The following is a 13,463-nucleotide window of genomic DNA, read 5'->3' as shown; positions in this document are numbered from 1 at the left end:
TTCTGCTAAACAATCCAAACTATCCTTTTAACTGTGCAAAGTAATGATTTGTGGTTATTAAGGTTTCAAGAATAGTAATTGGCCAAAAAAATACTATAATGACGACAAGGAAATTAAATGAGTCTTACCTCTAAATGAATTCTAGAGTACAGGCTGCCTCTTCTTGGTATTGAAGGTTGACTATACATAGTAGATCGCAAACACAGCAGCAAGTCCCGTCAAGAGAGTTGGTGTGATGCCCTCAGCTATAACACGGACCTCAAGGGGGATCATCCAGCATAGCAACATCAGAATGCCTCTCATCTTGAGTAAACATCTATAAACTCAAAAAACAATGGCCAATCTGATGTGTAATATGTATACCAATGAAATGCATACCAAGCAGTATCAGACGAGGACTTGCAGGTAGAGTGAGGGTTGTCTCAACATCAGCTGTGGTGGCAGACACCTGTAGGGAACAGACAAAGACATCCATATTATGAATACCATATGGTTTTTAAGGAGGAAAATAAACAATGGTCAATAATCAGAAAACACTGGGTGAGAGTGACCTAGAGGTAAAATGACTGGGTTTAGGGTTAGGGTTAAAGTAAGGTTAGGCCTGAAGTATCCTCAGTCAACCTGCTGTGAAAAAAAAAATATGGCTTTCAAAATGTAAAACACAGAGCATGAAAGAGAATATAAACTTACATCTGTAAGAAGAACCAGCCCTGTTAGCTTCTCTCCAAAGTGTGCCATGAGCAGCTGAACAATGCGAAGTGCCATCTCATTCTCTTCACTATTAGAGAGGACATCCTTCACGTCTTTGTTGGTGGGTTTTTGCCTGAAGTATTCTGTGATGGCTCTCCCACATTCCTCCATGAGTTCCAAGCTACGAAGCACGTTGATGTCTGTGAGCAACTCAAAATGATCATATATGCACCTTTGACTGAAAAGAAAAGGCCATTTGCTTCTGATATCTTCAATGTCAGGTGGTGGAAGTTCATTTATATGTTGACATTGTAGACAGAAGGTCAGCTCCATTAGATTTTTGACCTCTGCTCTTTGAGCTCCACCTGTACCCTCCTGTCTGTAAATATCCACCAGTCTTTGGCGTTTCTGCTCCACAGTCTCATTAGTTTCTTCTGGAGGGAGCACTGGCTGAAATCTTGTACATCCGTAAGTGTCTGTTGGCCCCCTCTTGTATGTAGAACTGGATCTAGAGGCTCGGTGGTGTGCATAGCGTCCATCACGGTTCACATTCTCTATGCGGTTCACTTGAATCAAAAGTGATGTGTAACCTCCACCCAAAAGTGACCCGTCTGCTGTCATATCAGCAAAACTCTTTGGGTACTGCCTGATGATATTTCAAATCACAGTAAGGCACTGTGAGCGAGTGGGATTAGCCTCATACTTCCTCGTTTCATCTATGAGTACTCGTACCATCTGGTGTCGCTCCACTGGTTTAGGTTTCTTGCCGTCTACAATTGCAGAATGTATTTCCTGTGGCATTTGTGCGCAAGAAACCTGGAATGTTTCTGGCCATGTCTTCAGTATTTGAGATGTGGAAGGTCCGTCGCTTGGATCTCTGTTTTCTGCCTGGCTTTACAATAATGCAATGGCCGTCAGCTGTGATAGGCTAGTGCCTGATGATGTTGATGGAGACTCAGAGGCTGACAAAGCACTACTCAGCGAAGAGGTTGGTATAACTTGAAGATCCAATTTAACTGTCTCTGTCTCTAAAAAAACTAAATAAACGAAGAAAGATTAAATTGGTAAATCGGTAAAAATCTATATCAGTGTCGCTGCAGATGTGACCACATTGATGTTCATTTATGATTTAATTTGTCAGTTTATTTTGAATGATTTAATATGTTAACATGTTATTGAATTATTAAATGTAATTAGAACATATGGACCGTACAAAAGGACAGTTAAGAATTGCAGCGCCTCGGGAGGAACTGTTGACACCGGAGCGGTTGCGCGCAGGTTACTTTAGGGTGTGACTCCCGCGCGTTCCTCAGACGTATTCTGGAGAAAGAACTGACTGCCTCTTGTCCTCATTTCTGCCGAACGTTACCTGTGTCCTACAGGTTAGTACTGGTGAAAACGACCAATGTTCACTCTTGGGAAACAAGACTGTATGTGCGCGCTCATTGTGTAAGGCTTTGTGACGTTATTGTGAAGGTGTAAATATGTACCTTAAAAATCCGCGACGGTCTCGAGCCGTTAGCTTTAACATGTAAGCTAGCTGCTTGCCGCACTAAACCAGGTTGTTTTTACCTGAATATTGTCTTGCAGGAATGTCGCTAACGTGATCTACATTCACACAATAATTATTTGGGCTCTCGCACTGCTGTTAGTTACAGAGAGTGTTAATATGTTTCAGTGCCTTGTGAACAAGTATGTTTTGAACAGTCAGTTAATATGAAATGTTAACTTGTGTATGTAGGAAAAATGAATGTTGTTTTGAAGTAAAGAAAGAGAAGTATTCTGGAGAAAGAACTGACTGCCTCTTGTCCTCATTTCTGCTGAACGTTACCTGTGTCCTACAGGATATTCATTTTGTTGCTGTGGTACCATTCCTGGGACCTGTAACACAGACATTTGACTAACTGTGGACAGAACTTGTATGGCTTTTCTTTGTTGATATGAGTACAGTATTGGTGCATCGCTACTTAAATGCCACACTGAAATATCCATACATTACCTAATTTAAATGCATCCAAGAGTTTTCTGAGCTGAATGACAGGTAACAGATCAGCAATGTCTTCCTGCTGTACATATTTCAAATCTTCTTTTGACTCCAAGCCAGAGCTCAGACGTTTCGAAATGATTTGACACTGGGTCTCTTCAGAGAGAAGGCAAGGTCTTGCAGATTATCTGCTTGATTTATTCACTGAAGTTGGCCATTATTCTGGAATAAAGGGAAAGAATGGTGAAGAATTATCATTGGTGTGCCATGGACAGTGTACTCAGGCAGGGGGTAGTAATCAAGCAGATTTTCCTGATTAACATAGTTTCTCTGAATCAGTGTAAGGCTATTGACCCCCATGTCAGGAAGACACATGGCATGATATTTTGCAGCAATGAAATATACTGCTGAATCCTTGTGAACGAGAACCATTTCGATTTTTCGATTACAAGCTCCTCATCATCATCATCGATCACAATGCACATGTTTTTTTTGTATTTCGTACCCTTCACAGTCTGCCACATTCTGACCTAGACAGATCTGAACTGGCTCAACATAATTGAAGCTGTTCATGAAAACAGTTTTTCTTTTCTGGTCAGTTTTCAGTGACTGAGTCTTGCATGCCCTAAATAGACCCTCAGTTTTCAGGTGATTGATCACATTGCTTGTGTCAGCTTCTGAAACACCAAGTTTAACCAACTTCTCTTTCAGTTTGAAAAACAAATGTGACTGGCTTATATCATGTATTTCCTGAAAATCTTCAATAATTGTCTGATTGACGGAGGATGGAAGCAACAACTTTGCTTGCAATTTCAAATAAAACAGGGCTACATTTTTCAAGAACTGGGATTCATCTGCATTTTCTGCGTAAACCTTTGCTTGCTCATCACCTTCATCACTGGGAGAATTAATATGCGTATCAGACTGTTCTCGTTCCCTTTCATGGGAGATTCACAACTAAATCAACTAGATTTTCTTCAGCACTATTTTTATGTTTTCTACTCATGTGTGACATGAATGTGGATAACACTGTAAACCTCTTGTCACAGTGTCTGTAAGGACAAGGATGTTTCCCTCTCTGATGTGTATTTTCAAATGAGAGTAAAAGGCTTTCAAGTTCTCACATGCACCTTGCACTGCAGAAGTCAACATGACATTTTAGTTCAACTACACCACACAACCTAGGTCAAACCAAACATTTGTCTTTATGTCTGTGAATGTAACCCTTAAAAGTTGAAAAGTTATCAAATATTTGCTATATATTTTAGAATATTTATCTATTATCATTTTCTGTTGACCAAGTAATCAATCACTTGTTGCAGCACAAACTGAAAAATGTAAAAATAACTAATAAGTTTGAATATTAAATATATATCTCATATGTGCAATAAAAAATATGCCTATCAAAGCATTTAAGGATAAATAGGTCCAACTACAAGGTAAACTTCTCTTTGCTATCTTGATATAACACTTTCATAAAAAATATTGTGCAATTCATTGTCATTACAGGTTATTTTAGCATGCATGACTTGGCAGTTACTTGTGTTTTAGTGTCAGCGTAGAAATTTCCAATTATGTTCTTGTGTGTAATGTAGTGTCTTAACCGCTCTTATCGCTCTGATTCTGTAATCTTGGTGAGAAAGATCAAACTACTGGATTCCTAAAAGTGAACTTACTCTCATCATTGTCCTTTGCAGAGACCATGGGCGACCCATAAGAGTTCTCTGCACTGTCAAAGTAGAAATCAACATATGTAACATAATATATCACATTCGATTTTTACTTTTTTTTTACTAAACCTGTAATAGAACAGAGATGAAATAAACCATTTGTGAGATGAGAAGGAGATAATAGGATAATAATAAGATAGCCTGTTAACTCCACTAAACACAACATGGTCTCATTTATCAAATTTGAACATGTGAATGTTTTTTTTTATTTTCATCAATTAATCGGCTGATTATTGTCCGCAAATTGTTTGTTTCGTGTCGCTCAGGACAAAAATAACACCAACGGAAAGTCGATTAGGAGCCTTTTTTTTCGGGGTGGACACATTAAATGCCTCCACGTGACAAAGCAACAGTTAGAGCTTGTGGCGTAGTGTTAAATACCAACAAAAAACTAAACTATTGTGTCTTTGGAAAAGTGTTAACAGTAATTGTGATTTTTTATTTTTATTAACTAGAATATGGCTTGGGCATATTTCTAATAAATTGCACTGTATGTACACTGCCCATAAAGAGATTATGTTTGTCTTAACCTCTTTCACAGAAACCAATATTAACTTTTCGCATTCACAGATTTACGCATCACACCACAACACTTGGGACACTTGTGCATGAACCGTCCCAACTACCTCTATCTCCACAGTGTCAGAAAGCAAGTCCCTGTGTTAGCCGTCCTCCGTTGACTCCCTGTCCCCCAGTGCGGTCACAGAGGATTACGTGTCTATGGCCGGCTGGGCTGCTTGCAAAGCTGAGAGTAGTGGAGCACGTGGAGCAAGGTGACAAGCCGCAAACCCACTCGCGGGGTAATGGAGTGTGTGCCTTCTGGCAAATGTTACTGTGTCTCTGTCTCACAGTGGTGGCCATAGAGCTGCTGGCAGCCTGCCAGGTTCTGGAGTTCCTGAGTCCTCTGAAGACCACTAGTCCTCTGGAGAGTGTCTACGAGCTGCTGCGCTCCCTGGTCAAAGAAAGTTTGTTGAAGTGTTATGTTTCAGAGTAGTTGTCATCCTTCTTACATTTTAAATCCAACATCAGTGCGTTGAAAAAGTCGGGTTTTTTTTACTAATTAAGTAATTCCAAAACTATCCAATATTTGCTACATTTGATCCGCCAACAGTGTTACAATGGCACACCGTTATTGATGCTCTCTTCAAAGCCACAAGACAAAGCCACATTAACAAAAACAGTAATTTTACCTCGCAGAACACAAGAATTGCTGGTTTGTTTGTGTTATTGTGTGACTTTCGTGAATGAGAGCTAACGCTTTAAAACACTAAAGTCACACAATAACAGAAACTAACTAACGGATAGAGGCAGCGGTAGACCAGCAAACCCTGTGTTCTGAGAGGTAAAATTATTGTTTTTATCAATGGAGTCTGGTGGCTTTGAAGAGAGCATTGATAACGGCTTCAGCTCCCCATCACAAAGAGCGCTCTGACAGCATGGTAAAGAGGTCTCTCCAGGCCTTGGGACAGAGAGCGCATCATGAGTCCTGACATCGAAGCTGCTCACAGACTCATCAGTCAGCAAAAGGCAAGTCTGCCCCAAAACTACTAGACCTAACATTTGACTGGAGTGGTGTAATAACGCCACATCACGATGACTCTGTGCTGTTGTTGTCTCTCAGGTCTGGAGGACAGTTCAACCGTACATGGACGAATACAAGAAGTTGCAACCTTGACTGTGTACATATGTTACAGATACCAGTAGGGCTGGGCATCGATTAAAAACAGCACCAGTCCGAGTCCCCTTAAAGCGATACCGATACTAATAAAGTACTTTATCCAAAATGGTGACGGCGAAATTGCGAACTCTGCGCTTCAAAACGTCAGTCCACAAACCAATAGGTGACGTCACGATGACTAAGTCCACTTCTTATATACAGTCTATGTTTCCAACGCTTGCTGCGATTGGCTGCGAGCAAAACCCCACAGTCATATTTAGTCTTGATTTGCCTACAAAAAGGATGAATGCAGGTATCGTTTTACTGGAGCGGTTGTGATACTACTCACTACTGCGTTATTTTGGTTAGAGATGCAACGATCTCACATTTCCCAGTGCTCGCAATTTGTCACAACTGCAAGTCTAAAAATAAGCTGTCAAAAAACAACCTTAAAACTTTTGGAACAACTAACTTAATCAGACATTTATTATATTCAAAGTAATCACAGTGGCTTGTCTGCCGATAACACGGAGCTAACAGCTAACGTAAATGAAGGTTGCATTGACTTGCAATGCGATGCGTTCAAGCTAGTCAATAAAAATGAGTATTCGAGGACGGTAAATTATAACTGTTCTAATGTAATCTTGTAAAATATAGGTTTTGGCGAGAAACTTGAATAAATCCAGTTTGTTTGAAGATGTTTTCACAACAATATAAAATACATATTAGAGCGAATTATGACCAGTTTAACTTCCTAACACTAGCTCTGAGCAGCTTTGAATGCATAACTAAAACTTCTAACGCCATAATAAATAAAAACAATCGCATATTTCCGAATCATTTGAAATGTTTTTATGCAAATAACCACTATAGATGACAGTAACAAAGCAAAAAGATAACATTTAGAATTTTTGACGATTTAAATAATTTTTCGAGATGGTGGTGATTGGCCATGAAAATCAACCTGTGCGTCTCTAGTTTCTGCCGATACCCAGCCCTGGACACCAGAGGAAAAGCTACATGCACACTAGGATGTTTTTGTGTAATGAATAATAAAAATAATTAAATAAAAGGGGACATTTTAAACATCACTTTTGAATTTTTATTCAAAGGATTTACATTAACATTAAAGCACATGGTAAATCGTGTTAACTTACAAAAGAGCTGCATGATCTGATGTGACAGTAACAACGGGCCTTCTCTCCGTTCAAAACAGGTGTTCCAAAATAAACATCCAACACAACACTTCCCACCCCCACCCCCCCAACCCCAAAAGAAAGAAATGCATAAAAGCAAACACATTAACACACACGCACGGAAAAAACAATTTGACCACTAAATCATGTAATAAGACTAGCCTTTAAAATAAAGCCTTGATTTTTCCCAGCTGGTTTGGATGCACTCCAAAACATTTGGTACCTCACAACAAGGAACTACACTTTCTACTGAACAGGTAGTGATTTCTCTGTACATGGGGGTTTCTACGATCCCCCCTTCCTCCTCCTCCTCCTGTCCGTCTGATGACCTTTACCCGTGGGGGGGGGGGGGGTCAGAGGTCATCCGGCCGCTGTGTTCAGGCTTGGGAGTAAGGCCTCGTCATGAAAACTGGATCTGCTGCACGGTGGGAATCTGCAACACAGACACAAAAGTTGTAGTTGGTGCGGATTATTTCCCCACAACCGATTTATCTTCTCGTTCAGAGCATTGTGGGAAAGTGGTGACTCAAGCAGCACATCCAGCCGTTTTTGAACCGCTGCCGCCTCGGCGTCTCTTTACCTGTTGATATGAGGTGGTGTACACCATGACGTTCTGCTGCTGACCGTCCGCTGTGATGATCCCAGCTGGCAGTGGATTTGCTGATTAGGGCAGAAAAGGTGTATTTTAATGAGACCGGACTTCAGAACGTGAAGAACAAAACACAGAAGGGCTGGGCCATACGGCTTATTAATAACGTCTCTATATTTTTAGACTATATAATTATAACGGTTTGATTTTGCCCTTTGATGCAGGTGATCGTACAGTGTGATTGTTGAAGACTAATCCGAATACTGAGTTTCATTATGAAGTCGGATTGATCTTTGAAAATGTATCCATTATAATTAAGCTTGTACATGTACTAACATGTCAGGAGGTTAAATAAAGTCAAACGTGAGGACAAAGTCTGAAATAAACTTGAACATTTCTGCTTACTGAAGCTATCATCTGTGAGCTCGTCTCCCAGGCCGTCTCCCACCGACACTCCGGGAATCCCCTTCTCCCCCTTCATGGCCTGGAACAAACACCAGAGAAGCAGGAGACATTACAGATGTGAGCACAGCGACATCTGGAACTAAACGAGAACGTGGTGTCGACTACAAAATGAGCTGATTCCATTTTCGGACAGTTGCGGTCACATGTAGAAACCTTGAAAATTAAGAGGGTGAAAAAAATGCCAACGATAAAACACATCACTATAAGAAGGCGGCTTTTAATCACAATGGGCAGAAAAAATTCTGTTAGTAGACAGACAGAAAAATGTAGCTGGTTTATATTATTATGAATTATTTACTTATTATTTATTTGGTAAAAACCTTCAAGCTCATTATGTAATCACACTGCTTTTTAGATTTGGTTTAAAATCGACACCAGATTGCCTTTTGAGTGATTATTAGACTGGAATCAACGCTACATCCAATAATCTCATTCACGGTAGATGGGAGTAGAGAACCTGAGCTGTAAACCAGAACAGGGACAGAAGATCAGAGTTTAAGGTTCAATAAGTAAAAAATAAAACAGCTTCATCCAATTCTTGGTACATTTTAAGAAAGGGGACTCCATCCATCCATCATCTTCTGCTTATTCTTGGCCCTGCAGCCGGCTAAACAAGAGTGTTCCAGACGTCCCTCTCCCTAGCAACGTTTTCCAGCTCTACCTGGGGGACCCTGAGGCATTCCCAGGCCAGACCAGATATACAGTATAATCCCTCCAGCCTGCTCTGGGTCCCCCTATGGCCTTTTACCAGTTGGATGTGCCCGGAGGAGGCGTCAAGGAGGATCCTGATCAGGTGCCGGAACCCCCTCAGATGTCTGAGGTCCTCTCCCCTATCATTAAGAATGAGCCGAGCCGCTCTACTGAGGAAGCTCATTTCTGCCACTTGTATCGGCGATCCTGTTCTTTCGGTCACTACCCGAAGCTCATGACCATGGGCGAGGGTCGCAACGTAAACTGGTATATACGAAGTTTTCCCTTCCAGCTCCCTCTGAACACCATAACGGTCCGACACGACGCCGAAACGCTCAAGACAAGGTCACTGGTTTTACCATTGCAGCACTTGTTGACGTGATCACTTGGGTCTTGTTTGTTTGTTTGTTTTTGCGTCTCACCTCTCTGAACTTTTGCAGGTATAGCTTCAGCGGCTCCACGTACATGTCGAAACCCAGCGTGGACATGGCGAACAGGATGTCCTCCCCGTTGATGGTCTTCCTCTTCTCCTGGTGGCAGCGCTCGCTCGCCTCCGACGTGATGAAGCTGATGAACTCGCTCACGCACTCCTGCACGCACTCCTTGGCGTCTTTCGCGATCTGCAGAAAACGGGGACAGATTCTTAAAGCCCCCGAAGAGGAAAAGACATCCTTCCGAAGAGCCGACAGAAAAACATTTTCTTCAAACTGTCCTTACTCAGGATAAAAAGCAGCAGGCCTTTGTAAATAAAACATCTGTTTGTCATATGTTCAGTTCCCCTGCAGTGTCTGCTGTTTGTACAAAGTGCTTCCATTTGCAAAAAAACAAACAACCTTTGAAAGTAAATGTGCATCAAAGTGGGAGATGGAATACGTTTTTTTAAATCACCCTATCATCTTGTTTTATCACAGAGACCTGATGTGAGTGGGCGGTGAGTCTTAGTTTCTGTGGAAACAGAAACACTTCAGGCGTCTAAAGTGCTGCACTGATGGACCAAATACCCACAGAAAGAGGAATCAGGACTATTACGTGCATATTGAGTTCAATGAAGCGAGCTATGTGTAGAAAACTGTTCAGAGAGGTGCTAACGTTACCAGTTCACCTCAGTCCTTTCTACCCTAAATCAACTTGATATTCGAGGGCGACCCTACAAATGATGAGGCCAATTTCTTTCTCACAATTCTCATTTGACGGCAGTTACTATTTGTAAATACATTTTTTTTTTTTTTAACACTGCTCATATAATATTATAATAACCTTTCCGGTCTGAGGGACAGCGTTCTTCATGATGCGAGCCACGTTGGCAATGGGGAGGTAGATGTCCTGCTCCCTGAAGTTCTCCTTGATGCCGCCATCATCGTGGTCATTCAGATTCTCCTCTCCATCATCTGGGGCGAACAAACAACACACGGATCAGAATCGGCAGTTTGAGACCCCGAGCTAAAAACACAACAGCGGCGGCCGCTCTCTGACCAGCCACATTTTCAGCCTGCTCCTCACCGTCTTGGGACTGGAGGACGTAGTGACCGGAGGCCATGTACTCTCCGCTGATGCCCAGCTGGGAGGCGTCGGTGGTCGAGCTGTCTCCGTCCATCTGCAACACAAACACAAAGATCTCGTTTCAACTTCTGGAGCTATAGAAATATAATTCACTGCACGGCATCAAACTGAAAGTTCAGTTTACAAAGCTTCCTGTGCAAAGTCATCATGGAGCAGATAATCTCCTATGGAAAACAATTCCATGCTGTTTTATTAAACTCAGAACTGTAAAATTAAGTTCTTCTTTGAAGCTACGCAGTGAATTGAACACTAAAGCATGACAGGCTGACAGATATTTTAAAGTATGGAGGACTAAATTAAGTACTGAAAGTAACATCATTTTTTTGGAGGACAATTACTCCCACGCAGATAAAACACGAGATTTTTTTTTTTGCAAAATCCCTTAATTCCTCGGCTGTTTTAATACCCGAGTTTAATCCAGTGTCGAGTTTAATCTTGCTGTTTAGGCAGTACTCTTTTCTTATAAGTGAATTTTTTGATTGGAATAAATGAATATATGCTTCTGTTCTCAATGCCCTCATCTCTGCTTTGGGCAATGGTCAAGCTGTTATGGTAATGAACCCAATTTGTGAAAGCCATGCATGAATACCGGAAGGACTTCTGGGTGTTTTGATAATTATTCACGACAAAAGAAAAGGAATATCAAAGCACAGGTTCACTGAACGGCTGAAGCTATCGGCTCTAAATTACTATATTTAAAGTTTAGTTGAGACGTTGAGTTCGTGAAATCACCAAATGCGTGTGTTGCTTTGTCTGTGTGAACTATCACAGCTGATCGCATATTCATGAGCTAACCGACTCGGTCTGGTGTAACGCCAGATGTTCACATTCAGGTCATAAGCGTTATACGTTTCCATTTTAAAGGCTGCGACTAACGGAAGATGTGTGGCCTCTTCTTTTGAGGAGCGATATTTTCAGATGTTGACAACGAACGCTGCCCCTCCCCCTTCACGTTACGTGCAGTTTTATATGATGAAATGTGTTTGCTGGCTCGTGGGAATACATTATGAAAAGATATTGGTACGGGGCTGTGAGCTAGCGTTAGCTGTGTTAACGTCGTTAGCATAGCTGAAACGGGACAACCGTGCAGGTTAGACAGCTGTATACCCGCGGTCAGATCAGTTTACGTAAGCAACACGCTAACGTTAAACATCTAGCTCTGTGTTTAGCTTTCGTGTGCTAACTAGCCCGTATCTGCCGCGGGTTGACATAGTTAGCTAACGTTTGCTACCAACCCACGAATTGAACTTGCTAGTTGCCTGGCCCTAATACAATTAACGCGATTGAGTTTAGCATAATGAAGAAAGGCTCTCTACCTTCTGTGGTTAACCTATTCAGGTACATAGTGCCCCTTGAATACATTCTCATTGTAAGTCCACAGCAACTCGCGCCTGCACAGACGGCGTCGGCCTGTTCTTTGTCGTACAGACAGGAGAGAGACGTGGCCGGGCCCAAATGTCAAAGAGTCGTTTATTAAGTTTCGCCCGCTGGATACTTCCTGATGAGCAGCCCTCATTCACTCAGACAACAAATAAAAAATCAGACAGAGACGGACATTTCCATTCGAGCTAACGAGAAATCGGTTAGCAATCATTGGCCGGAGCCAGGCACAAACCTGCAATGAAGCCCTGGTTGGTTACCTTCCTGAGACGGCTGTTTGGTTGGACAGAAAATGGCTGCGAAAGGACCAGTCCCAGCGCGTAACCGCGGCTGCACTACCGCTGCTCACCCGTAGAGGATTGTGCTGCGTTCAGGGACTCCTTGCAAGCTCCTACCTCACAGGTTTAAAATAAATTCAGCAGTAGAGACAATGGTAGTATTAACTGTCAAAATGATTAACCGTTTTAAGTGTTACAAATGTTTAGATTAGCAATCGAGGCTAATCAAGGCCAAGTAAAGAGTCACTGCACTTTGAAACCACAGAATGTGTAGTTTCAGAAAGTGCAGATTTTTCACTACCAGAGCAACGTTTTTCAGTCGTAATCGCGCTCTATTTTAGTTATAATTCCTACATTTATGGCTGCACTGGAATGCAACTCTTCTACCTTAGAAGTTTCCCGCAAAAGCTTCATCGTCCATCTGCTTTTCTTTTAAGAAAACTGCCAAAACTTCCCAAGTTGTTTCCGTAAATGAATAAAAAAGCATCTGAAGTGCTGCATCGAAGGACAAACAATCCTCTGAAAGCCTATTTAGGAGCTTATTAAGTTCTTCCTGTCGACAAAAATGTGTATTATCACATGTATATTTTAGGTTTCAGATAGTTTAATATGTGTATTTGCTGTGCTTTTAAGTGGTGCAGTGGGTTTACCAAAACCCCCACAAAGCCAGCTGTGTCAGTAACGAAATCAAGTTGATGTTGAAGGTTTTCACCACAAGGTTGCGCCCAATGACAGCAAATAAAATACGACTACTCTCAGTCATAATGCTTTTTTAATGGTTGTTTACTATCATAGTTTTCACATTTCACTCTGTCTTTGATGCTCATTTCACAAATTGACAGTTTCCCCTTGTGTTTCGGTCAAACTTTGGTTAATACACAGTATCTTAAAAAAACATGACAAAGTTGAATGTTAGCAATTCATTGCCACATATCAACCAAGTGGATATTTGCTCATTTTCAATATGCATGTTTATGTTATGTGATCAATATCATAAGTTTATACATAAAACATAGCATGGTGATTATGTTCTTTAGAATTCATTTATTTTACTTTGTCTCAAAGTCTACATTCTGTTGAATATTGTCTTTCCCATCCTGGCAGGAAACACAAAAAATACAGCTTCTTTGCAGTTTGTTGGTATGAGAAAAAAAAATATTATAACATTTTGGCATACTTTTTTTTTAAGTGTCACTACAAAATGTTCGTGTGGACTTTCAAAAATACCGTCAGTGGACGTCTTG

General features: G+C 41.3%; 1 protein-coding gene across 2 annotated transcripts; it reads right to left on the bottom strand.

Moving 5' to 3' along the window:
• Positions 1–7,140: 7,140 nt before the first annotated feature.
• nfyba (nuclear transcription factor Y, beta a) lies at positions 7,141–12,261 on the bottom strand. Of its 2 annotated transcripts, none has more exons than XM_068717070.1 (7): positions 12,177–12,261; positions 10,502–10,595; positions 10,259–10,389; positions 9,424–9,621; positions 8,252–8,330; positions 7,838–7,917; positions 7,141–7,690 (listed from the first exon to the last, which is right to left on the bottom strand). In XM_068717070.1, exons 2-7 carry the CDS (start codon positions 10,593–10,595, stop codon positions 7,658–7,660), a joined length of 615 nt encoding a protein of 204 aa, XP_068573171.1. In that variant the 5' UTR covers positions 12,177–12,261; the 3' UTR covers positions 7,141–7,657. The 2 variants fall into 2 exon arrangements, with proteins under 2 accessions (XP_068573171.1, XP_068573172.1); XM_068717071.1 differs by lacking the exon at positions 12,177–12,261 and adding an exon at positions 11,878–12,093.
• Between the last annotated feature and the right edge of the window lie 1,202 nt (positions 12,262–13,463).

The sequence above is a fragment of the Cebidichthys violaceus genome, unplaced genomic scaffold (assembly GCF_023349555.1).
Source record: "Cebidichthys violaceus isolate CVI_PGR_0920_01 unplaced genomic scaffold, fCebVio1.0.p SCAF_21, whole genome shotgun sequence".
NCBI lineage: Eukaryota > Metazoa > Chordata > Actinopteri > Perciformes > Stichaeidae > Cebidichthys > Cebidichthys violaceus.
The sequence above is the reverse complement of the archived record's forward strand: the minus strand, read 5'-3'. Positions and strand labels throughout refer to the sequence as shown.